Genomic DNA, 26662 nt, shown 5'->3' on the forward strand with positions numbered 1-26662 from the left:
GAGCCAACGGAGAAGGAGACCTCCTAGCAACAAACCTGGCGCTAAAGCCAGCGGCGGACTGGCTTCGAAGTGATGGGCTGACGGCGCTGTGAAGACTTTAATAGATGGCTTTTGTGATTTGAAGGGAGCCGGCACCAGCCTTGATGCTGAGTTCACAAGCTTCCCTCACTGTAGCTGATGCAAAAGCTTTCCGCCAGTGGTGTGAGTACCAGATAAAATCAGCTTGCAGGTAAAAATGAAGCAGCTGAGTATCTTGGAGATGGGCCAACCATTGAAGTGTTCAAGGCTGAGTTCCTTCGCCATAAGGAGTGGATGCCTGCAAATATGGTGCATGCAGCTTTTCCTGTGAGTGATGCAGTGATTAGGGATGGTACAGATTTCCTGAATGTGGGCAATGAGATGAGGTAGACTTGGAGATTATGGGCCAAATATTTTACACGAGATGAAGATGCTGCTGCTGATCATGAGGTCATAATGTTATGGTTTTTCTTGGGTTTTGGAACCATAAGATGATTGGTTTGGTCATGTATATGAGGTGTCTATGTTTGCCTTGATTTTATAGTTTGTTTGATGTTGAGCCTCTGATGCTCCATGATGGCCATGTATATCTTCCATGTGAATACTATGAGGTGATTTTTCTGGAATGCAAAGCCATATGAGATGAGACATGCCAAGTTAATGTCAGTTTTTTATATGCATCATGTGTCCAATAATGGCTTTGAGGATGCACATGTATAGTTGGGTACTCGATCTTTGATGATACCAGCTTCTGTTGGTGCTGCCCCTTGAAGTTCAACCACTTACTCTCACAGCCAGAAGCCTCGCGCTTTCCCAACGACACCGCCCACGTCACGACAACGCGGTCATTTATGTCTCACACATGTTCCTACCTAGCATGCCAGCACATAGCATAGCTGGCTCACACTGACATCGAGCTTGAATCTCAACAAATCTCACCAACCATGCCACTGACATAAGTGCAGAAGCTATCACCCAGGCGGGTCATCAATGTCCGCAACACTAGTTGAGCGAGGAGGGCTAAGTCGGGGGGCGATGTTGAAGGAGTGGACCAAGAGGAGGACCAAAGGGAGGAAAGGAGGGAAAACAAGAAACGGAAACAGAAAAAAAAGGAGGGGCGAGAGGGCCGGCTCTCACACCCCAAAGAAGAGCAAGAGAAGGAGAAGGGGGAGAGGGGCCGAGGTGGCAGCCCGGATGGCTGGCAGTTACAGGGCGCCGTAGGAAGGAGGGGGGCAGCTGACAAAGAAGTGCACACGGGAAAAAGTGCCCGGGGGGAGGGGGTGTTGCAAGAGGTGTGGCAATGAAGAGAGTGGCTGGAGCAGCTTGCATGCAAGGCTAGGGGGTCAGGCAGAAGGAGAGGGAGGTTGGGCAGCAAGTGCAAGGTAATGGTCTTCAATACTTCCCGCCCCTTCACGGGGATATGCAACCTTGGGCTTACTTGAGTGGTAGTGCTTCTTCCAAGCACATGTCCAAGAGCCCAAGATGAAGGGTTGGCTTTTTCACACTCTCATCACAACAGCCTTGATGCATGGAGCAACCTTCTAGGGGCCAGATTTATCTAATGAGGATTGACGCCGAGTTGAGAGGCCCCAGGTCATGATGTTCTCCCGTATGCAAACCATCAGTCCCATACCACATTATCCAAGCTGCAGTAGTGGATGCACTCTTCCAAACAGTCACATACCTCCATCTTGCATCAATCACATGGATCCCTACAGGTACCCAAGGCTTGCCCTTGGAGTCCTCCAGACAACTAGCACTTGAGGGCCATACTTGAGTATGGTATGCCTTAGTTTCCACTTGGTTCTCAGTATATGGGCTCCGCATGGACCGTCTACCACCCCTTTTGTATAGTTTGGACTCCCCTTTTCTCCGTCTCTCTCATGAGGATACCAACTAGGTTATCCAGTTAGATCTTCTCAGCCTCTACACCCATTGCACATGGATCACACCTTCGGAGCTCCCAACGAAGATGCACTTCTACAGAGATCACTTCCTCACGCTCACTGGGGATGGACTCATCCAGCAACCTGACTACCTGAGTGTTCACATGTCCCATGCCATGCAGATTGCGATTGGCCAAATACGGGTTTCATCCCACTACCTCAAAGTGGAGACAAGTAGAGCTGAGCGTGTCTTCACAGCCGGGGAGCTCATAAGGAAACCCAGAGAGGAGAGGATCTCCTGATTATGCCACACAAAGGTTGAGACAGAGAAGCATTACATATGCCACTGCCTAGTATACTTTGAGATCCATGGGAGATTTCATTGTGGGGGATTTAGTCCACTCTCCGGGATCATTGACTTCCCAGACCAACGTTGGCTAGGGCTCTTCTTCTTGCGCTCAGAAGACACAGGGACACTTTCTTGAGAGCTTCGGCCCAGCCACCCTGACCCCTCCCTTGCCAGCCAACCATCACCAGTTTTTTCCGGACCCTGTGGACCCACCTCGGGCTACGCCGGACCCACCTCACCGGAGGAGTTACCTCGGACCGCGCCTCCGCATTCCAACGTGCCCGAGGCCCCCGGCCCCCTTGACGCCGGTCACGATTACCTCATTAGCTCTAGATCCAAGACATGCTCTGCCACCATCGAACGACCTTTCCACATGACGTAGCTGAGGGAGACTTTTCGACCATACTCATTAGCCCCATGCTTGATATTTTGGAAAGTGGTATACCATCTACTGGGGCTGATGCTCATCTCATGTTTCTATGTTCATAGTATTCCATGATGAGTTTCCATGGACAGTTTTGTATCACTCCAGTGAGATAGCTATGTTTTTGTTTCTATTTTATTTTCCATTCCATGAGATACGCCATGGACATTATTGTATCACTTTGGTCCCATAGGCCCATTAGGTCTTTGGTAGACGCTTAATATATCTTTCTTTCTTTCTTTCTCTCTCTCTCTCTATGAGGATAATGTGGAGTCTACCTGCATGTTTAAACTTTAACAAAATAGACTCACAATTACAATGAAGAATTTAATAATATTTACCACCTGATCACATGTACAAATCCAAACATTGCAAGCACATGCCCATGGGGATGGTTCCAGGCATCCAACGACCTGCATTACTTAGGGAGTAAAAACAGTTCACACCTTCATTTTCCATGCATCAAACAAACATGAAAGATGCAATGCACATGTTGTTTTGGCCAATCTCCCATTCTCACAAGCCTGTAATTTGAAATATCCAGACTCGAGGATGGGAACCAAGCCCCCATGTGCCTTCCAATCCAACTCATAGCCAGTAATCGTCCTGCAAACCGTGTAAAACTAATCCAAAACACTTTCATTTCTAGGTGTTGCCCTATTAGCTAATCAAAACCAAGGCCACCTTTCCAATGATTGAGCGTAGCCAACACAAGCAAGCCTGCACAACTTAAATTGATGGATGTAGTAGGAGAACCACCTTGATTCTGCCCTGCACCTCAGTAGCACCAAGGCAATTTGAAGACCACTTTTTCTTCAGCAAAGACAAGTAAGTGAAAGTTAAATTCTCCACTCGTAAGGCCGAGAAATCATCTTCGACATGTGGACCCATATCCTCTCTTCTATTATTGAGGTTTGTATTTGCAGGACCTAGACAAGCAGCATTGTATAACCATGTCAGAGAAAAACGTTTCAAGGAAAACTAATCAAACACATTTTCTGTAAGAATACTCATCAGGAGTGCAATAGGTAGATGCTTTCATTCATCCATTTTCTTTGCAAACTCTTAACACCTGCCCCCCTTTTCTATCCATCAAGCAAACATAGCTAGCTTTTGCATGTTCTACACAAGAATAGACCCGTAAATTCCAAATACAAGTTACATTCTTTGTACATCATAACTGCAGATGCTCTATCCAAAGATATGTCGGAATGCACAGCGGAAATATGAGACAACTCCTGTAGAGAACAAAACGCAGAAGAGAGAGAGAGAGAGAAATGAAATGAAATGAAATGTTATATTAACGTCTTCAAAAGGCCATAATGACCTATGAGACCAAAAGTTACATCATGGTGGATCTGATACAATGTCTGGATAAAAAAACCCAGAAAATGAAAAATAAAGATGATACTACTGGCACCTAGAAAAATGAAACTGGAACTGGAAGGTACACTATGGAGGTACCTCCATCTCATAATATGTGCCGCATCGGACACTGGCGGATCTCCTCAATATCCTCTGTGGTCAGCACCCTGACTGGGTGTCTCGCATGCCTCGCAAGAATAATCCGAATCTGCCGCTGCAACCTCCGTCTATGCTGGGATGCCCTCCTCCGTGGTCGTGGGCGTCTGGACCACCCAAGCTCAATCGCACGATCAATCAGTGTACCCCTGGTGTGGGCGGTATCCATGTCCTGCTGCTGCTGTGGTCCATCTGGCGCAGTGATGGCCGGACTAAAGAAGTCTGTAATGTGCCTCTGAGTCTGGCTCTCTGTGCGCCTAAGCAGGCTATCTCTATGTCTCCGCAGCTCAAGCAAGAACAATCCCAAACACCTCTGGTCCTGGTACCCCATGACTCTGGAAAGTGGTCCAAAACCCTCTCTGAATAAACAGTGGAAACGACCACGTATCTCATAGTATGCAGTACAATGGCATATATAATGCAGCTCTGTCTCTGGCTCCCCATGGCATACTCGGCATATCCTGGCCTCAGCTGGTATACCTCTATATCGGCCAATCTCAATCTCAAGCTGGTGTGAGGATGTGCGAATCTGACCAATAGCACATCGTACGGCATGAGACAAGTGTACATCCATGTAACTGGGTCTGATCACAAAACCATCTGCTGTGAGCTGAAGAAAATGTTCTCTGTAGAAAGCCATCTTCGTGCCCAGCTCCTCAGTCGGCTGTATCCATGTCCTCCTAATGTCCAGCTGAACTAAATCCTGACGGATGAGTCTGGTAATCTCTGTCCGTGTAAGAGTGAGAGAGGGTGCCTCCAGAGAATACTGGAAGGGAGGCAATCTGTCCATGCTAAAACCATGTGCCTGGAACCAAGATGTCATCTGTCCATACCAACAAGCCGTGTCTCCCTGTAAAGCTAACTGTCGGGAGGACTCCAGGGCGAGGCGTGCATATCTGTCTCGGGGGAGATCCCACAAGCCATGTATGTAGGAGACTGATCTCGTAAGAGCCTCAATCACCAGAGGGGCAGCCGCCAGCTCTGCTCGAATAATCTCATGAGGTACCACAGCCTTGGCTCTAATAAGCCTAGCAATCATAGATACCAAAGGCCTCTCCATACCTCTCCACCCGCCTGCGCTGTGATGGCCCACTGAAGGTCCCCATATCTGCACTCCATAAAGCATAGCTGATGTCACTAGAGTGTCAAAAAGCCAGAGTTTTGTTCGAGGTTCCTGAAACTGAACCTGCGAACACATCCTCTCCAAACCACCCAGGGCTGCATGTGCTCTAGTCAATCTAGTCTCTGCTGCTCTCCTCATCGAAAACACTGGCCCACTGAATACTACCCCAAGATATGTATATGCATCTGTATACTCCACAATCTCCTGCCCATATGTAAATGTGGGAGCTGATCGCCTAACCCACTGTGGCGTGGTGTTAAACACCATAACCTTGGTTTTGCCAAGGTTGACAGACAATCCACTATCATGTGCAAACTCATGTAAAGCATCCAGATGACGCTGCATACCCTCAGGAGAGTCAGAGAGAGAGAGAGAGAGAGAGAGAGAGAAGGTGTATAAACTCTGCTCTATACACAAGATCCGGTACAATATGATACAATGGAGTGTGGGGAGGGCAGGGCCTATAAATATGGCAATAGGCTGCTGGTCGGCCGGCCCCAAACAGGCTGACAGCATATAAAAAACCCACGATTGAGAAATCACCCAGTCGGCCAGTATATAAGGAGTCGGCCAGCACTGTACCAAGAGGCAAACCCAATCAACCAATAGTACAACAGCCGACAGCACAAAAACAGCCCTCTCACATCAAGCAAAACTAGGGAAACACCATGGAAAGTGGGGAAAAATGGAGATACACCTAACTAGGCGGGCACACCCACAACAAAGGCCCTATTGTGTAATGTACAGACAGGAGATGACTACTAACACCCCCTCTCAGCTCCTGGATGTGGAACCAACGAGTGCTGCCGGAGCATAGCCTGAGATAGAGACTTTGTGAAGAGGTCTGCCGCATTGTCCTCTGTCACCAGCCAAAATCTTTTCACAAACAAAGTGATATTGGATCTCTATGTGCTTGGTCCGGGCATGGAAGACTAGGTTCCGAGCAATAGCTATATAGCTCTGGTTCTCACGCTGGATGACCGTGGGTTCCTTCTGTGGATACCCAATCTCGCCAAGCAACCTCCGCAGCCACACAACATCGCAAACAAGCAGCACCACAAACAACCCGATACTCTGCCTCTGTAGACGACAAGGCAATAGTTGGCTGCCTCTTGCTGCCGGAGCATAGCCTGAGGTAGAGACTTCGTGAAGAGGTCCGCCGCATTGTCCTCCGTCAAACAATAAACAAGCAAGATGTCACCAGCCAAAATCTTCTCACGAACAAAGTGATATTGTATCTCTATGTGCTTGGACTGGGCATGGAAGACCGGGTTCCGAGCAATAGCTATACAACTCTGGTTATCGCATTAGATGACCGTGGGTTCCTTCTGTGGAAACCCAATCTCGCCAAGCAACCTCCGCAGCCACACAACCTCGCAAGCAGCACCACAAGAAACCCGGTACTCTGCCTCTGTAGACGACCAGGCAATAGTTGGCTGCCTCTTGCTACTCCATGAAATAGCTCCTAGGCAAAGGGTAAATCCGTAGTCTGATGTAGATCTCCTCATGTCTGGATCTCCTCCCCAGTCTGAGTCACTCCAACCGTTGAGTCTGACTCCATCTGACGTTCCCCCTCTAGTGTCATAGAAGAGTCCAAGATCCTTCATACCCTACAGATACCGCAAGATCCGCAATTCTGCGTCCCAATGAGTCTTCAAAGGCATCTGCATGAATGAGCTCAACAGCCCCACGAGAAAGCTCAAGTCCAATCTCGTGTTCAGCAACCAAATCAATGAACCAACGAGCTTCCGATACAGAGAGGTATCAACCTGCTCACAAGGATCATTCATTGTAAGCTTGGTGTTCGGGTCCATCAGTGAAGTGATAGGCTTGCAGTTCTCCATCCTAAAGGCCTCAAGCTACTTATGAACATACCGCTGCTGAGAAAAAAAGAACCCCCTCTGGGTCTACCAAATCTCCAATCCCAAGAAGAAATGTAGTAAGCCTAAGTCGGTCATCTCAAACTCCTTTGAGGAGGCAGCCTTCGTCACTGCTATGTGCTCCACATGACCGCCAGTGAGAATGAGATCAACCACATAAAGGATAATCAACGTGACTAAACCGCGTTCCCGAAAGAGATACAAGTTAGGATCTGCAACTGATCTCTGCAATCCTATCCGTAAAAAGAAGGAATCAATCTTCTGATTCCAAGCCCTAGGAGCCAACTTAAGACCATACAAGGCCTTCCGCAACCTGTAAACCATCCTCTTTGATCCTGGAACCTCAAAGCTTGGAGGCTGCTCAACATACACCTCCTCCTGCAAGTCACCATTAAGGAACATCCACCTGATATACAGGCCACCACTGAGAAGAGACAAGAGCAAGAACGGTCTAAATTGTGGTCATCCTTGTTGTCGGTGCAAAGGTATCCTCATAGTCGATGCCAGGCCGTTGAGCATAACCCTTAACCACAAGTCTGGCTTTGTGCTTGTCCACCGACCCATCAGACGTATACTTGGTCTTAAAGACCCACTTAACACCAATGACTGACCGATTTGACGGCCTTGGAACCAACTCCTAAGTTTTATTCTTCTCTATAGCATGTAGTTCCACTTGCATGGCTTTCCTCCAAGTCTCCTGACAAAGAGCTTCCTTCACGGAAGTAGACTCTTTGTCCTGAATGATACGAGACATCAAAGCATAGTTTACCTGTAACAGCTCCGCTGAATGACTTTTGTCACGAACTCTATGCGATCTTCGAGGTCCGTCCCGTGTGGTCCACTCAGAGAGAAGCTTCGTAACACCCGACTCCCGAAGAGTGTCTAACAACCACTTTGATACTCAAACAAAACGCGAAGCCTCCTGCTGCTACTAGGGCTCATCTCCAACCTCGGGCTCAACCTCTACAACTGACTCAGGCTGTCTAGTTGGAACAATAGACCGAGAATCATCCTCAGACTCATTTGGTTCTCCGAGAAGTGGCGGCTCATCAACAGTGGAAGCTGGAACATGCTCATCAAAGACATCTCTGCTGACAACAACCTCGTTCCGCTCTAGGTCATACAACCTGTAGCCTTGGGAAAGAGAGTTATATCCCACAAATACAAGCTTATGGGACTTCGAGTCAAGCTTCCCCCTCTGCTTCTTTGAAATGTAAACATAGGCATCACTCCCAAACACACAGAAATGGGAGACATCAAGTTTCCTGCCAAAATAAACCTCAAATGGAGTCATCTTTGGTACTGAAGTCGTCGGAGATTAATTGAGAATATGGATAGCCATAGCCACAACCTCTCCCCAAAGTGGACGAGGAAGATCATGATAATCCAGCATCATCCTCGCCATCTCCACCACAGTCCCGGTTCTTTCGCTCAACCACTCCATTCTCCGAAGGCGAACCTGTATTGGCCAGCTCCTGCTTGATGCCATGTTCCACACAAAACCGCACAAACGCATTAGAAGAGAACTCTCCTCCTTTGTCAACCCAAAGAGTCTTTATCTACAATCCAAACTCTTTCTCCACCATAACATGCCACTCCTTGAACCGAGCAAAAGCTTGGTCCTTCTCGGAAAGAAAATAAACCCATGTAAATCTGCTACAATCATCAACAATCAGCATAAAGTACAAAGAATCTCCCAAGGATGGGGTCTGCATAGGTCCACACAAGTCAATGTGTACCAACTCCAAAGGTTTCGAAGCCTGCCTAGTAGCCTACTTCAAAAAAGATTCCTCGTGCTGCTTACCACGGATGCAAGAACTGCAGCACCCTGCTTGCTATCAACATCTGTCAAGCCATCCACCATCTGGTCTCGAAAAGCCCACCGCAGCGTATCCACATTCAAGTGGCCAAAACGGAAGTGCCACAAGTCACCGATCTGAGTGCCTGTCAAAGAAGAGAGTGCTGAGAGTTTGTAAATACCATTCTCCACTCCACCTTCCCATACAACCTGGCCTGTTTCTTTGTCCCATAGAGCAACAGAATGCTCCTCAAACTCCACCCAGAAGCTAGTCTTGCAAACCTCATGCACTGACAATAGATGAATACCAAGTGTTGGGACGTAAAGAACACGAGAGGAATGCTTTCCCCCTTTGCCATCAGGAATAATCTCCATCTTTCCCTCACTATGAATCGGTGTATAGTGGAATTGTCGCCAATGAAATGCAACCTCACTGCCGTTTAAGATCTTGTAACAACTCTCAGGAAAGAGTCATGTGCCTAGAAGCACCACTATCGAGAATCCACTCCCGAGTATCCCTAGCGGTGAAACCAACTGCCTCCCTGCTCGAAGAAGATGAAGAATCTGTGTCCAAAATCTCCAAGTGCACAAAAGTTGGAGTCTTGGCAGCTGAAGCTGAAGCTGAAGAATCAGCATTCTTCTCGGTACTCCGCTTAGGACATTTCCTCCAATAGTGGCCTTTCTCGCCACAATTGTTATAGGTCCGCTCGACCTTCAAATTATCACGCTCTGAATCGGACTTCTTCTCAGAAGACTTCTCCGATGGAGACTTCCCTTTGCCCTTATTGTTGTTGTTGTTACGGCCTTTCGACCACTGGCCAGTCAAGGCCTCAAAACCTCCGCCCTGTGGAGGGTTCGTAAATGCTCTTCGTAGTCCAAGACCATAGGCACAAGCTCCTCCCATGTTATGTTGCTGAGCTTGCCACTGGTGATCAAATAGGAGTAGAAAGCTGAGTACTGAGAGATCAGATGAGACAGCAAAGTGATAGCCATGTCCTGTGAAGATATCTCCTTCCCAGCCTGAAGAACCTCTTATTGAAGAGCCTGCAACTTGTTGATGTGCTCCTGCATCGTCGAAGACTTTGCAGGATTCATCACCTGCATCTGCACTTCCAAGGAGATCCGCTTCATGGGTGATACTCTGTTATACAGAGAAGTGCTGCCAAATCCCTCGTCATATGTTTGATATGATTAATCACCTGTGGTGTGCAATTAAGGAAGATGAAAGAACGTACACGGGCATTGACATGATCCAACAACTGTGCCTGAGCCTCCAGTTCTTTTCGAGTAGAGGGTAAGAGCTCCCCGTCCTCCAACTCCAACCGTGGAAAACCAACCACAATGAAATCAGCCAAGTCATAAGACTCCAAGACAGACTCCATCATTACCTTCCATATGCCATAGTTGGTCCCGTCCAACTATCGATCCACCGGGAATGTGGGGAGAGTAGGGATCTTCACGTGCTTCTCAACCATCTCAAGCAAATTTGCCATCTCAAGGGTTCACAAGGTCTTGTGAAGGGAGGGTGTGTGGGAAAAAAATGAAGAAGAGGTTGCAAATAATATACAAGGTGGCTGTCCAACGGTGATGGCCGCCTTCTACTTGATCTCCAAGTCCCAAACAGCCCAAACAATCTTCAATCAACACCACAAATTAGCAAACCCTCAAGCTCACACTATCTCCAAGCTTCAAGCCACCTAGGGCTCTGATACCATGTCAAAATGCACGGCGGAAATATGAGACAACTGCTGTTAAGAACAAAATGCAGAAGAGAGAGGGAGAGAGAGAGAGAGAGAGAGAGAGAGAAGCTGTATAAACTCTGCTCTATACACAAGATCCGGCACAATATGATACAATGGAGTGTGGGGAGGGCAGGGCCTATATATATGGCAATAGGCTGCTGGTCGGCCAGCCCAAAACAGGCCGACAGCACATAAAAAACCCACTACTGAGAAATCACCCAGTTGGCCAGTATATAAGGAGTCAGCCAACACTGTACCAAGAGGCAAACCCAGTCGGCCAGTAGTACAACAGCTGACAGCACAAAAACAGCCCTCCCACATCCAGCAAAACTCGGGAAACACCATGGAAAGTGGGGGAAAATGGAGATACACCTAACTGGGCAGGCACACCCACAACAAAGGCCCTAGTGTGTAATGTACAGACAGGAGATGACTGCTAACAAGATAGACCCAAAAGATGAGTTTATGGTTGAAATAGAGGCAAGTAAATGATGTGGGAGCTGTCCTTCCACCTAATTCTTTCGAAAGCCAGAAATCACAATTATAGCTGCCAAAAACGGTTCAGTACAGCAGAAATAAACCAATGCCGATGAATGAAAATGGTAAAAATGGGAACAAGAGAAACAAAACATCAAGATATGTATGTAGGTATGTACACGAGCACAGCTTCTCACACAAAATTGGCATTCATGAACAATAAATGTTGATCCACAAAATAGACCCTGATGAACATTCTTGCATGAGATAATCAGGACAGAAATTGCATAAAAGTAAACGATGTAGATGGCCACCATATTCCAATGAGGCACACATGAGTGCGAACCATAAACATAGAGAATCATCAACTTTTACAATACATCTCATCCAAGTTAAGAATGGGCCTTCTAAATCTGTATGCAGCTCCTCCAAGTAAGTGAAGCAAATGGCAATCTCACATCCTCTAGAACACTTGTCTCCTCATAGTAAGATGTGCATCAAGATTCAAGCTATGAGTTTTTTTGGCAGTAAAAAAGCTTGTTGTCCAAGATGGAGGAGGTTGGCACTGAAATAAATGAAGTGACTCACCATACGTGTGTACCAATTGGTTTTTCTTCTTCCAAACAATGTGGCATAAGACCCAACTGAATTGCTCCAGAGGAGAGAAACTAATCCTCTAGCCAAAAATATGACCCGCTAATCCTTGAAGCTCTATAATTCTCCCACCATACAGCTGCATCTATCAATGGCCTGTCTCTTCTGCATCTGCAACTTAAAACTCCCAAGTTAATTCTTTTTTTTAGTTAAAGACCTGATGGTCCTCTTCTCTCCATCTCGAACAACTTTCATGAGACGGTCTCCCTCCCCACTTCATCAAACTATTCAAGCAATGTGCTAAGCAACTATTAAAAAAGTGATATGTGGATACATGTTCACTAAGTGCCTTGTTGTTTCCTCCCGATATACTATGTGACTCTAGGTGGGCGTGAATGTGCCTCTCCAAGTAAGACCACTTGACATTGGCTCAGTTCCTTGCAAACTGTAGGATGATTGCCCTTCCAATGTAGGTTCCTGAAAATCTCCTTCTCTGCTCTACTTTGTTGCAAAGCTAATGTGGAAGAAGACTAAGACATGGGCAGCTCATGCCTCCACATCAAACAAGCCAACCAGCTCTCTATAACTAGGCAATCAAGCTTCAGTCTCACTGCTAGCCACACCTGGCTGATGGCATCCATAACGCGTAGGTCGCCAACAGACTCCAAAGAGCGTCCCAAATAGTATTCGCCACTAGCAAACTACTCCACCCCCTATCAAAAGCCACACTGCATGGGAAGGAGAAGACAACGACCCCGACATCATGCTGGGTGATCAAGAGTTATACACTACCACACAAACAGGAAGAGGGCCTACCACCTCGACGTAATCACTCACTCGACCATGAAGCACCTAAAGAAGCCATAGTCCACCAAGTGCCCCATAATCCAAGTGAGGCCACCGGGGCCATCTGGAGAGTGTCACAGGCGCTCACATGTAATAGAGAAAACCAGTGGCCCGAATCACAGCATACACTCAACATATATCTCAACATTAGCATGAATCAACACATCTGTCTCATACATCATGTACATATACATCCTGAAACCATATTTGACAATCTTGCGCATGACACAGCACTAGCTGAAGTTGGACCAGCCCCACCATGAGGTATCTTTATTACCAACAGAGTAATCTCTTGTACAAGATGCGGGTGCCCAGGAGTTCCACTCCTCTAATGGCACCAGATTTATCCAAATCTATGTAAAACAAAGCAATACAAGCTCTCGGTCACCAACCGAGCAAGGCAGTCACCAACTACCCAATAGATAAAACAAATCCTCGATCACCAACCAAGGCCAAAGCAATCACCAACTGTTGTCCAAATAAAGCCAACCTTCGGTCACCAACCAGGGCCAAAGTAGTCACCAACTGCTGTCCAATGAAACCAAGCCCTTGGTCACCAACCTGGGCTTAACAGTCACCAATTTTTCCTTGGTTTCACGGCTGTCGACACGATTGTGCAATTCAGCAGCTCCAAACAGGCCGAAACAACACTTACACCAATCGTTTTGCATCCCATGAAGCTATGTCGAAGCCCACACAACCTGTGTCTATTCCATCTCAGGGAAACCCATGAAGTACGGCTGAGATTTGCTGTAATTCAGTAAAGCCAACCAAGAGAGAAATAGTAGATGAAGTCGACCAGCTTTAGGGAGCAATTATGCAACTCGACTGGCCCTTGTGGCCTGTATACATCCCGGACAGCACTAGAGAAAAGAGGAAACGCTGTCGGCCAGCCCTGTAGCTGATGTTTCAACAGTCGACCAGCCAGATATTCACCAGTAGATGGAGTCCGCCAGCCACACAGTTCTCTTCCTTGTTGTTCAAGAACCCTACGTTCCCTAGAGAAGCAGTCCACCAGCTCTCTTGGCTGCCCTTCCTTGCTCCACACTCCCAAGCACCCAGAAAAGCAACTCGTGTCTGGCAAAAATAGCCCCCAAGGTCACTTTTAGCAACTCGTGGGTTTCTGGTCCATGCCCGGATGACCAAACCTAAAAATTGGTCCCGGTTCATTGAAATAGTCTAGCCCGATGTGAACTCTCTTATAAATTATAAGTTTGTCCGCCCAAACTTTAATGAATGTGAACCTGCACCACCATAGACTTTAGTAAACAAAGAAATAATAATTCAATAAGGTTGAGTCTGCACACTTACCACCTGCAAAACACATAAAATTCACCAACTTAGTCCCAAATAAGCGCGCACATGCGTCCACGTGGTATCCAAGCATCCCCGATGCCCGTGAAAATTCACAAGCAAAATATCATGCAACGTCCAAGCAAAAAAAACAAGTCACACATGCCAGTGCACTTCACAAGCAAATGCTTGTGCGCGATGATTTGGATTAAATCTCCCAACTTGCCATCTTGCACACAAAAATTGTCGCGACCATGGGCACCACCCATGCTGGATCCAAATGTTGTACTAACTAGAGCCATTGCCCTTGCATGAGTCCAGCTAACTCACCAGGATCACCAACCCTTCCATGAGTTAACATACTCACTGAACAAAGTCACCAACTCTTTCATGAGTTTATGCAAACACTAGGGTCACCAACCCTTGCATGAATGCATAACTACCGTAGACAGAGTCACCAACTCTTCTTACTGACTTAGAGTCACAAACTCTAATCACTCATTAAAGTCACCAACTTTTACATGAGTGAATCCTTCATGTTCCAGGAAATCCTTCCGCATGGCACAGATCTCTGGAGGATTGTGACAGAGAGAGCTCTAAAATCAAGGAGGCGATAATCGTCTCCATACGATCCCAAAAGCTGGATCGACTAATGTTGAACGGTTACACAAGGTCGGCAGTCGTGATTGGCCTAGAGGTGTGAGGAACAGAGTCCATTGGCTGGGGAATCCAAGGGAGCCTAGGAAGGGGGGAAGGGGAGAAGGTGGGAAGAGGTGGAGTGGACTCCCCCATCAAGGAAGAGTCATGATAGGCCCCTTTGTCGAGTGACCCTCCTCTATGGATCAGTGGAGGTGTAGTGAGCCCTCCTTTGGGAATTGGGACCCCTCCAAGGTAGCGGGATAGGCTACTTGGTCCACTAGCTCCCACGACCGCTTTGCAAGAGGGTCTTGTGGTAGATGAAAGTAACAGTTTTTGTCGTGGAAAACATTGACTCTAGCTCTAAACCTAGTGAATTTCGCCCCTCATCTATCCAGGTCTTTGTTGTGGGCAGGAGCTACAAGTTGTTGATATCCAGACGATCGGAGCTCGTGCTATGGTGGGTGGAAGATGTCCATGATATGAGTGTAGGAGCGGATCTTCTGCAAAGAGAGAGAGAAAGAGAGATGGAGGTTCAAGCCATGGAAATGGTGCTTAGAGAGAAAAGAAATGAAATGAAATGATATATTAACGTCTCTAAGAGGCCATAATGGCCTATGAGACCAAAACTCAGAGTATATCTGAAGTTGGTGTCTCTAAGAGGCCATAATGGCCTATGAGACCAAAACTCAGAGTATATCTGAAGTTGGTGTCTCATCAAAGAGAACAACTAAATGAGACTAAAAAGTACAATAAAGTGATTGTCTTACAGTTATAAGAACAGAATTGTGAGACTCCGAGATGATACTAAGTAGGAAATACTGGAAAATACTGAAAAATGTATATCAGGTAGATCCATGTATGCTGATCAATTGAAGTGTTACCCTCTCCTTAGATCAAATATCTCCGCCATGGGACTGTCTAGAATGGAGAGGTCGTAGAAGCGAGGTAGGCGCCTCCGATGCCGAGCAATAATGGCTCTCATCTGGCGATGGTGAGGATGCCATGGTCGGGATCCTGGTGGGCGTGGCCGACGAGCACGACATAAGATGACTGCTCTATCAATGCTGACTCCCTGGGAGCGTGGTCGGTGCCCTGATGGCCCAATGGAGGAGGTATCAGGAGGTGTGTGGGCTGGGTTGCTGGTGCCGAAGAAATCTGTTAGGGTCCTTTGTCTAGGTACATCATGGCTCGGTCTCATGTCTGCCAAGAGGGTCTCTCTGTGTCTCCTGAGCTCAAGTAGGAACAATCCCAGGCATCTCTGATCCTCAAACTCCATGACCCTGCGTAACGGCCCAAAACCCTCTCGGAAGATACAGTGATATCTCCCTCGGATCTCATAATAGACTGTACATCGGCAAATGTGTGCTCCTCTGTCTCTGCCTCCTAGTAGCACAGCTGACAAATGCGGTCATCCAAGATCTGATGCACATATCGCCCTGTCTCAATCCGCAGTTGGTGTGATGAGGTCCGGATCTGTCCAATGGCACAAAATATCCCATGTGATAGGTGTACATCCATGTACGCCGGGCGGGTGATAAAATCATCTGGTGAGAGGTGTAGAAAATGGCTCTTGTAATGAGCCATTTTCGTGCCTAAGGGCTCAAGGGGACTAGTCCATGTCCTCTCTGTGTCCACTCTCATGATATCCATCCTGATCACGCCGTTTTGCTCTGAGCGGGTGAGATCCAGAAATGGACAATCCAAACTGTAGTAAAAGGATGGTAGTGCCTCTATCCGTAAACCATGTAGGTCAAACCATGATGTGATAGCCAACAATAGAGAAAGATTGAAAAGCACAACAATGATTGTATTATGATAATACTTCCACCATGTACAATGCTTTATATAGGCACCAAGGCCCTATCTTATGTTCTCTTAATAAGAGGGTGTTCACACCTAAAGTGTTCACACACCATTGGACACTTACTAGACTCCGAAATATCCAACAAACCCCCCTTTGGAGTGAAGGAGTGTCATCTAAGAGAGAGACCTGCGGTATGATGATTTGGGCTCTACACTGTAATTATGTGATACAAAAGAACAAAATGATGCCAACACTTGAAACTCTCATGTCAAGCTTGATACAAGAGCTTGACCATACATAATGCCTACATTATTAGTCTATCCATAGACAATCCCCCCTGGCTCCAAGTAGGGAAAGTAAGATAAGGAGAAAAGCTTTTTATAGAAACAAGGTTTACAAAAAGGACATCAAAAGATTCAAATTTTGGGAGACTTTCTGGGCAGACAACCCGTGACCACAAAATATTCAGATTTTGGGGGACATCCCGGGCACAACCCTTGACTCATACATAACTAGAAAATGATTTTGGAAGTTTGAAAAACCCCTCATGCAGGTGCAATGTCAATGAAGATAGCCAACTCCTCCGATAACTCCATGGTAACACCTGCTACCCCGAGGTCACCTAAAACATCAGTGCTGCCCAGCCTTTGTGCAGCTCGACCAGTCCAAAACAACATGTTTCTTGCGCCATAATTTCACTGTAGAAGACCCTAGAGCTAAAACAGCCGTCACGCACCAGTTTCCAACCGTAAAGACCTGCAAAACCAGAAACTGGATCCCTGTAAGGAAGTTGGGCAGCCCTGTGGGGACCCTGGATGCAATGAGCTGCCCTCTAGCCTGCCTGTAGCCTGCTTGTAGACAATCGCTTAGCTCTGTTGAATGCCCATAGAAGGTGGAACAGCTTTTCCCTCTTCTTGGCTCCCTTCAGATAGGCACCTAGCTAAAACTGGATCCTTCTCTTTGTGCGTTGCTAAAACGGGGTGTCCAGGTGGCCCTCATGCAGTATCTGTGCCTAGTTGACAGGCACCTAAGTCATAAGTTGTCCACGTGTCGTCTTAAAAATTGGTCCACTCTGCGTGAACATCATATAAGCCAGCCTCTTTTGATCACGTGTGGACCTATCAACCATAAACCTTAGTAATAAAATAAAACTAGGTATAACAAAGTTGTGTGGACACTTACCACCTGCAAAACCCATAAGACAACACTTAAGGCCCAAACAAGGAGTGCACACAGGCGTCCATAGGGTGCCCAGGCATCCCCGGCCCAATGGACAACAGAGGGAGAAATACCAAGCATTGTGCACATAGCAAAACAATATCACACAAAGAAAAAGAATGTCCAGGCATGCATATGCACATGTAAACTTGAAAAATCACCCATCAGCTCTATGGTACACCATGGATACCGCCTGTCATCTCAGAACACACCGTGTACATGGCCAGAATCCATACAGGCACCATGGATATTGCCTAACCTTCGCAGTACACCACGTGTATAGGACCCGATATCCACCATGGATATCCACTAGCCTTCACAGTACATATGCCCTCCATTATGCATCTATTATAACCCTTCCAAGGTAATTTGAGAAAGGACTCCGCTTCTTCTTAGTTTTGCACAGAAACAACTAATTTTTATAAATGCTCTTTTTTTTTTCTTTTATACGCGCACACGTGTGTGCGTGTGTTGGTTTTCACCCCCAAAAAAAAAAAAAGTGTGTGTGGTCGTGGTGTTGGGGGGGAGGGGGGGGAGTGGGAGTGGGAGTGGGGCTAGAGGCAATCGGTTTGGCTTCGGAAAAACCATTTTGGACTATCAAGTTTCTTCTCCTCTCACAACAGGTAACACAAGCACAAGAAGGAGATGGCTAAAACACTTGCCTAGCACTCTTCAACATTTTCAATAAAGGTTACTCATGCCATTTTGTACAAGTGCAATAAAAAAGGTCGAATCAAAAATCCAAAAACAATACACAAGTACCACCAGTATCTCAAACCTGATCATCATTAGTTTCAAGCAGAAACAAAACCCACTTTGAGATTCTCTAACCTGAGGCAGGCTCTCTAGACTGTTGATCTGTCTGCCCAGTACCCCCTCCTTCAGACCTTGATGCATCTTGATCTGTCTGCCCAGAACCCCCTGCTTCCGATCTTGATGCATCATCTCCCGTTTGATTTGTTGTCCAGGCAGCGCTAGATGCACTCTCAGCAAGACTTTGAGGAGTGGATCCCCTGATATTCCTGCTACAGGAATGAGTAGCAGATTTTGATGATCATATTGCAAAGATTATCACAAAATGGTATAATTGCTGCAGTATATAGCTATTAGAACCGCAGAAATTGCTGCAAAAAAATTTATAGCCCATTTATTATAACTGGACAGTAATCTGCAAATGGAATTCTGAGTGCAGACAACACTTACCAACTTGTGGTACATTCTTAAACCAAACAGCATGATTTCATGCACTAGCTATGTTTATTCTTACTCCCTGCTTCAAGGAAGTAGGATAAGGTTTGACAGAGTATGAAAAATAATTATGTGCATACTGAGCAGTACCATTGGCATGATTACAACTTATAAAAGTGCTTGCTGTATTTTTTCGACACATCAACTAGCCTTATAAAACATCAAAGAGTACAAGAAAGTTTCAAAAAGAGATGCCCATGAATATGCACCATGCAGCATAATAGCTCAATAAAGCTCCAAAACCATAATTTTCTCTGAATACTCTCCAGATTTGGCAGATCTTGTTATGTTGGACTGACATCCACAAGTACATCATGAAAGAACCCTAGGAATCTAGGAGAAACCATCTACCTGGGAAGCCAGGTACTTGGGCAGCCACCTGGCAACACAACTCCCACAGTTTTCAGCCCTTTCCTCTAGCAACTCAGCTACTCTTTGGCCTGAGTGAGCCTCTCACAAATCCATTGGTCACCCTCAGTGCTTCTCATCCTCCCTCTAGAGAACAGCCACCTTATACGTAACAACTCCCTCTTATGGTCTCTGTCTCAACTACTGCATGGCAGTAGTCACTCATCTTCTACGATGCACAAGGGGCACAAGTCTGTTCCTTCTGGAGGTCCAAATCTCAGAACTTATGGGCAACTACAAGAGAATACATGTGGTTGAGAGGACACACTTTGAGGGTCTCCTCTCTAACCTGCGGAATGAAGCAAAGCACCTAGTGTATTGCTGATAAAGCCACCCCTATCTCAAATCCACTCATCCACACAGAATCTCTCAATACTAGTAAAGATTCAATTAACCGATCATTAGCTAGAATATACAGGGTGACGGTCTGTTTGGAGTGCCAAGCTGCTCTGCAAGGGATAGGTTGTTGTAGATCAGTTTGCTGCTTCAGTTCTAAGGCTATGCATAAGTTGGTGTTTGCTAGAACTTGAAAACTCCTTGCTTGCCATTATGTGTTGAGCCATTGATGCTAGCAGGGGTACTTCTTGTGTTTTTCTCTTGGTTGTTCGCTCTGGCATTCTGGTAGCAGCCTGGTCTCAGTGGACTTTTATTCAAGAGGTGAGGAATGGATTCCTTAACATCTCTCTGCACCAGGAGCGATAGGCACCTGACTAGGAAACTCGTTACTCCTTCCTTGGCAGATGCATGGGCCACAAGTGGTGAAATCAATATGATGGAACAACGCTCTGATAAAAGTGGGGGCAGGGAGGGAGGTGTCTTTCCCTAAGAAAGAACCCCCTGGGTGGAGCATCTATTCACATATGCATACTTTTAGTTTATGGTTTCCTTGGTCCAACAGGAGCCCAGTAGAGAAGGATTCATTGGTGGAACGGCTTGCCCGATTGGGTACCACTGGATGCTCTAACTCCATGGCAAGTGTAGGCCTGTGTATACTGTGCAATGGCAGTGAGATTTAGGCAGTTATAGAATAAAGATACTGTATAAATTTCAAATGGAGATCCTCCTCTGTCATGATTAATTGTCCCAGAGTGTTTCCTTGAAAAAAGATGAATAGGTTACTAAATAATCACAACACTTTAAAACTTCCAAAACTTCAAGTGTTTTACAATGTCAATTTAAACCAAGTGCCGGGTTATAGCAATGCTTTCTCAAGCTAGTTCACATGGTATATCAGTTAGCACACGTTATGGTCCGCTCATTGACGTTAAGTAGAGAGGGAATCAGGAAGTTGACATGCATAAGCTGGAGGTCAAACCAATCCTACATATGATGGCACTGTGCACATCAAACATCTCATTAATGAAACTAGATGTTAAGATACTGTAGTCTAGCCAATCATCTGTGTCTTTTTAAAGAAGGCCCCATCATTCTTGTTGGCCTACCGTAAAGAATTACATAACAAAAAACATGTTCAAAAGAACATCCAATCCTTACTTAGGTGGTGAGTTTGGAAGCATGAAACAAAAGCACACCTTGCACCTCGTGGTGGTTTATTTACATGTTGCACAACTCTTTGCCGGGCAGCTTCGAGAAATTCTACATGTCCACCCAGAACAATGACGACTTCCGGAACAAGCATAAGAAGTCCTCTTCGGATGTTGACATGGTGGACAGCAATCTGGAAAGGTAGTGGAAGATGGGATCAAGAGCCGCTGGGTTACATAAGCATGCAAAACAGAACAAGCCAGTGTAATTTAGTGATCTAAATTCAGGCATAATGATCTATAGTTAGTAATGATTTGCCGCTGACACCAGAAGGCAATCGAATGAAGATTCATGACTTGTGTAGAGGCTGTCATCGGAATAGTTTATTAAATGTAAGCACATAAAAAAGGAAAGATGGTTAGCTTCAATCTTCAAGCGAACAGAAGCAGTTCTCAAACAAGCCTATGAAATCGTTCCACATAGATACTCCAGCAAGCCACATATACAAAATGGCATGAATAACACATGGTGAGACCTCGCTATTCAAAAAGATTTAAGATTAGCAACTGTGATATGCCAACCTCTACAGTGCTAGCCAACCAGTTTGGCATGAGTTTGGGTAGCATTTTGGGCAGCCAGGATGGCAAGATAAAGGTGCTCGAGTGTAGACTGATTGGGCCGGCCACTACCAGATCTGATGGACAGCCTAATTTGAAACCATCTATGAGAAAAAGGGTAAAAATACTGGTTGTGGAGCCAGTCAACCAGCTCCTTTTGCCCCTATTTATAAGGCAATTGGGAAATTGGCCAATTATCTCATATTTCTAGAAGTTCTTCAGCAGAAGAGCATTGTGAAAGAGTGCACAAAGCGGAAGCAAAGGGGCACTAGAATGTGCTGAACAGAGAGTGCGAGAGAGAGAGAGAGAGATATGGAGCAAACTATGCTGAATATACTGAAGCAAAACGGTGCCAAGCAAGAGACACTACAAGTCTCATAAGTGAGGGAGCAAATATGTACAAGACTGAATGAACAATGAGAGGCCAGCACCCACTATTTATAGTAGAGGTAAGCTGGCCGACTGGAGCTGCAAATATGGCCGACTAGAGCTACTGGACAGGCCAACTGGAATATGCCAGAAATGCTGGGAAAAATCCCAAAAAAATACTAGAAAAGGGGTGGCCAGCCCACAAGCAAGGGCCATGCAAAAGGGACCAAATGAGCAGAAACTGGGGATGAATGTGCTAACACCCCCTCTCAGCACCAGATGCTAAACAAACTTCGAGAATCCGAAGATGAGGAGCCAAGGAAGCCTCAGAAACCGGCTTGGTGAACAAATCTGCTGTCAAATCCCCACGGATCCCCTCGTGATCGATCTTGGTTCGAAACTCGAATCCTGCAAACAAACGAACAACAAACAAGCAAGGGGGTGCAGGCCTGACTCACCTCCCAACCATGACAGCCGTGGGCAAGCCCACAGTCTTGGCTGTCCCCACCGAGCCACGAGCTAAGCTAACTAGGTTGACGTACCGACCAATCTCCTCCTCGTGACGTCCCATACCGCCACGAAGCTGCCCTCGCGGGCCTCGAGATTGCTGCCGGCCTCGGCTGCGTAAAGCAGGTGCACGTCTGCACTAGATCCAGGCTCCAAGACCATAGAGCTCTCACAAACTCACGAGACTCTCTATAATACAATAACTAACCTTGGCCACCCTTTTATAGGCTCTTGGCCGGTCATCGGGCGTCCACACTTGGCCGCCCGCCCGTCCATACTTGGGTGCCCGCCCGTTAGTATATCCCTAACTCAGCTCGTCAATCAGCCTGCCTAGTTCCAAGCTTCCCCAAGCCTCGAAACTAGTCTTGCATGCGTATAGCACACGGTAGATACCCACTGTGCACATGACATACTCCCCTTCCTCTAAGAGCTCACTCCTGAGCTCACTAAAAAGCCAGGGTAATCTCTCTGAAGAGAAGTCAATGTCTCCCATGTAGCGTCCTCCTCAACACAATCCTTCCACTTGATCTTGTATTCCGTGATAAGCGTATGACGCAATCTTCGTTCACGAAATCCAAGAATCTTTTCAGGTTCGTGCGGAACAAATGTCATGTCCTGGACATCTATAATTTCTTGAGGAGTAACTAACTGATCTGCTCCACCCAGTACTTCCTTAAGTCTACTGACATGAAATACAGGATGAACTTTCACATGAGAAGGCAAATCCAATTCATATGCAACTGAACCAATCCGTCGTGTAACACGAAATGGTCCACAGTATCTAGGGGATAATTTCGGAGATCTACCTGTCCGTAAAGTCTCGGAATCTTTCGGAACTTGCAAATACACCATCGTTCCTTCAGAGAACTCTCTAGGTGAACGATGTCTATTAGAATAAAACATGTCTCGGTCTTGAGCACTTCTAATAGATTGCTTTGCAACTTGTAACATTTCCTGCATATCTTGCAAAAAATTAAGTGCTACATCATGCTGAAGTCCTGAGAATCCTACTGTAACAGGTGATCTTGGTTGAAAACCGTACATAAGCATGAAAGGACTAAACCCTGTACTCGTATGCTTAGTACTGTTATATGCAAATTCTAACATAGGAAGATAATCCTCCCATGAACTTTGTCTTTTGGATACATATGCTCGAAGCATATCCTCCAAAATCTGATTCACTCTTTCAGTCTGGCCATCAGATTGAGGATGATCAGAGGAACTCAAATTTAAAGTTGTTTCCAACTTCTCGAAAACAAGTTTCCAAAAGTCACTCGTAAACTTAGAGTCCTATCACTGACTATGTCCTGCGGTAACCCGTACAGTCTAAACAATTGCTCGATAAACTGCCGAGCTGATTGCGTAGCTATAATAGTCTTCCGGGTCGGTAAAAATCTAGCCATCTTTGTCAAGCGATCTACCACAACCCAAATAGAATCGTGGCCTTGATGTGTTCTTGGCAATCCGGTAATAAAATCCATGGAAATACTTTCCCACTTATTACCTGGGATTTGCAAAGGATGCAACAACCCAGCCTGTCTAAAGCGTTCAGCTTTATTTGCCTGACAAATCTGACACTTGAGAACATAATCTTCTACATACCCTTTCATCTTCGGCCAATAAAAAGTGTGTTTCACTAAAGATAGTGTCCTGTGTACCCCAGGGTGTCCAGCAAAAGGGGCGTCGTGACACTCCCTCAAAATCTTGGACCTAATGTCCGGGATCTGTGGTACACAAATTTTGTCATTACGGAATAGTAAACCATTCCAAATCATCCACTGACCTCCTGCAGCCTGAATGGTAGACTGCGCAATCACCGAGTCTTGGTCAATCAATGAGCTCCCGTCCTGGATCTTCTGCCAAAATGGACCAAAATAACTATCAGTCTTGCAAAGCCCTCTCAATGACTGAAATAAGTCAATAGAAATCTCGGTGAACGACAAAGTATTCACCTCTCTAATCCGACTAAGCGCATCTGCAATATTATTCATGGACCCTTTCCGATAACGGATCTCAAAATCAAAATCTTGCATTAACTCTGCCCAACGAGCTTTCCTGCCTCTCAAATCATCCGCATCACACACATACTTGATTGACTGATGATCAGTCAATACCACAAACTTGGAGCCATATAAATAATGTCTCCAAACCTTGAGAGCATGAATCACAGCATAAAGCTCCTTCTCAAGGGTTGGCCAACGAGATTGAGTGTCGTCTAGCTTTTTACTTTCAAAAGCAACCGGTCTACCATCTTGAAATAAAGCAGCCCCGATAGCATAGTCACTGGCATCAGTTTCAAGAACATAAGGCCGACTAGGATCAAGCAATGCTAAGATAGGTGCTTCCTTGACTTTATCTTTCAAAAGTCTGAAGGCCATATCCAAATCGTTATTCCAAGTGATAGGCTGATTGGACTTACGTCCACGACCTTTCAATAAGTCGGTCATCGGTAGTGTGAGCAAGAGTACTCCCGTACAGATTTCCTAAGAAAAACAACAAAACCGAGAAAAGAACGAAGTTGTTTCACTGTTCGCGGTATAGGCCAGTCCAAAACCTTCTGAACTCGGTCATAGTCAATGCTCAATCCATCTCTAGTGATCTTGTGTCCCAAGTAAATGATGTCGGTCATACAGAACTCACATTTACTGAATTTAGCATATAGTCGATTCTGTCTTAAAATAGATAAGACAATCGTGAGGTGTCTGACATGAGCCTCAAGAGTACGACTATATATCAAAATATCATCCAGGAACACCACCACAAATTTTCCCAAATGTTCACGAAAAAGATCGTTCATCATTTGCTGGAAAGTGGCTGGAGCATTGGTTAACCCAAAAGGTAATACGAGAAACTCGTAATGGCCATACCTAGTCCGAAAGGCGGTTCTTTCGACATGCCTTTCATGAATACGTATCTGGTGATAGCCAGTACGTAAATCTATCTTCGTGAAATATTTCGCTCCTGCTAACCGGTCAATTAGGTCATCTGATCTAGGGAGAGAATAACGGTTCTTAATAGTCAACTTGTTCAATCTTTTGTAATCTATACACATTCTCCAAGTATTGTCCTTCTTTCTCCTAAGCAACACAGGTGCACCCCAAGGTGATTTACTTGGACGGATCTGGCCCATCCTCAAATAATCTTCGAGTTGTTTAGCCAACTCATCTTCCTCAGCTTGGCTCATCCTATAAGGTGGAATACTCGCAGGATGAGCACCAGGGATCAAGTCAATACGATGATCTACTGCCCGTTCAGGTGGTAAACCCGATGGCAGTTCTTAAGGAAATACATCTTGAAACCAATCAAGTATCTTCTGTAATTCTTTGCTTTCAAACACACTTAATTCATTCACATCCAATGAAGGGATGAGAAAAGAAGAAAGTGGAATCAATACACAATGGAAAGCGGTGTACAAAGAAGGATTCATTATATTTCCAAAATCAATTGTATTTACAAGAGGTCCCTAAGAGGGATGGATACAATCACCTAAAATACTATACTTGGTGTCCCTATGCTGAAAAGAAAAAATATGACTAGACCAATCTATCTGGACATCAAGAGTCTTAAACCACTCAATCCCTAATAACAAGTCTACATTTCCCAGATGCATAACATAGCATTCCAGAGTATCTTTGTAGTCCTGAATCTGGATTGGAAGCATCTCCACCTTGCGATCCCAAACTTGTCTGCCCGCAAGTAGACGTACCTCATAGGTATGGTCGCTGAGTGTCGTGTCAAGACTCAATTTCTGCACAAGTTTGTAGTTAACAAAGTTATGCGAACTGCCAGGGTCTAAAAGAATGTGAATTTTATGGCCATTCACTTCTCCATAAACTCGGAGAAGATCATGCATGCCAAATACTTTAGAATTGAACAGACAATCAGAACAAGTACTAGGGCGAGAAAGTACAGTAATTGACGTACCTGTCAAAGACAACTGGTTAGCTGCCTTTGGCTTGGGTCCTGCGTTTGACTTGGTACCCTTTTGCTTCGGGCGCTCATTACGCATGTGTCCTTTTTCTTCGCAGATAAAACAACGTCCTTCCTTCTTGAGCTTTAAAGCCCTAAGGAGTCGTTTCTTCTTCGCTGGTGTCGAACTTGTATTCTTCGAAGGTTGATCCGAAGACTTGCCTTCAGTCGTGTTAGCCATAGGTGCGGAGAACTTTCTTTTATGCTTGTTCCCCTGCTCGATAACGGGTTTTGACTTGGAAGAGACCATCGTATCATCATAGATACGAGCTGAATGAATGGCCTCGTCCAAAGTTTTACATTTGTTATTTTTAACCTGTAATCGGTACGAGTCGGGTAAACCAGCTACGAAAAACCCCAAAAGAGTAGTGGGATCCATCTTTGTAGCTTTCATCTGCAAGTCACGAAACTTCTGGAGGTAGACCTCATAAGTGAGGTGCTGCGAGG

The 26662-nt window shown here is 45.8% G+C and overlaps 1 protein-coding gene across 1 annotated transcript in view; it reads right to left on the minus strand.

Annotated features, from left to right (window-relative positions):
- The window catches only part of RMI1 (recQ-mediated instability protein (DUF1767)), a 127759-nt gene that overhangs the window by 33897 nt on the left and 67200 nt on the right, over window positions 1-26662 (minus strand). Inside the window, exons 3-5 of the mRNA XM_086784381.1 lie at window positions 20801-20946; window positions 18444-18634; window positions 3437-3606 (exon numbers count right to left, since the gene is read on the minus strand). Of these exons, the coding sequence (XP_086640507.1) occupies window positions 3437-3606; window positions 18444-18634; window positions 20801-20946 (507 nt within the window). The remainder of the gene's footprint in view (window positions 1-3436; window positions 3607-18443; window positions 18635-20800; window positions 20947-26662) is intronic.

Source organism: Cibotium barometz, chromosome 4, assembly GCF_041138505.1.
Source record: "Cibotium barometz isolate CiBa-2024 chromosome 4, ASM4113850v1, whole genome shotgun sequence".
NCBI lineage: Eukaryota > Viridiplantae > Streptophyta > Polypodiopsida > Cyatheales > Cibotiaceae > Cibotium > Cibotium barometz.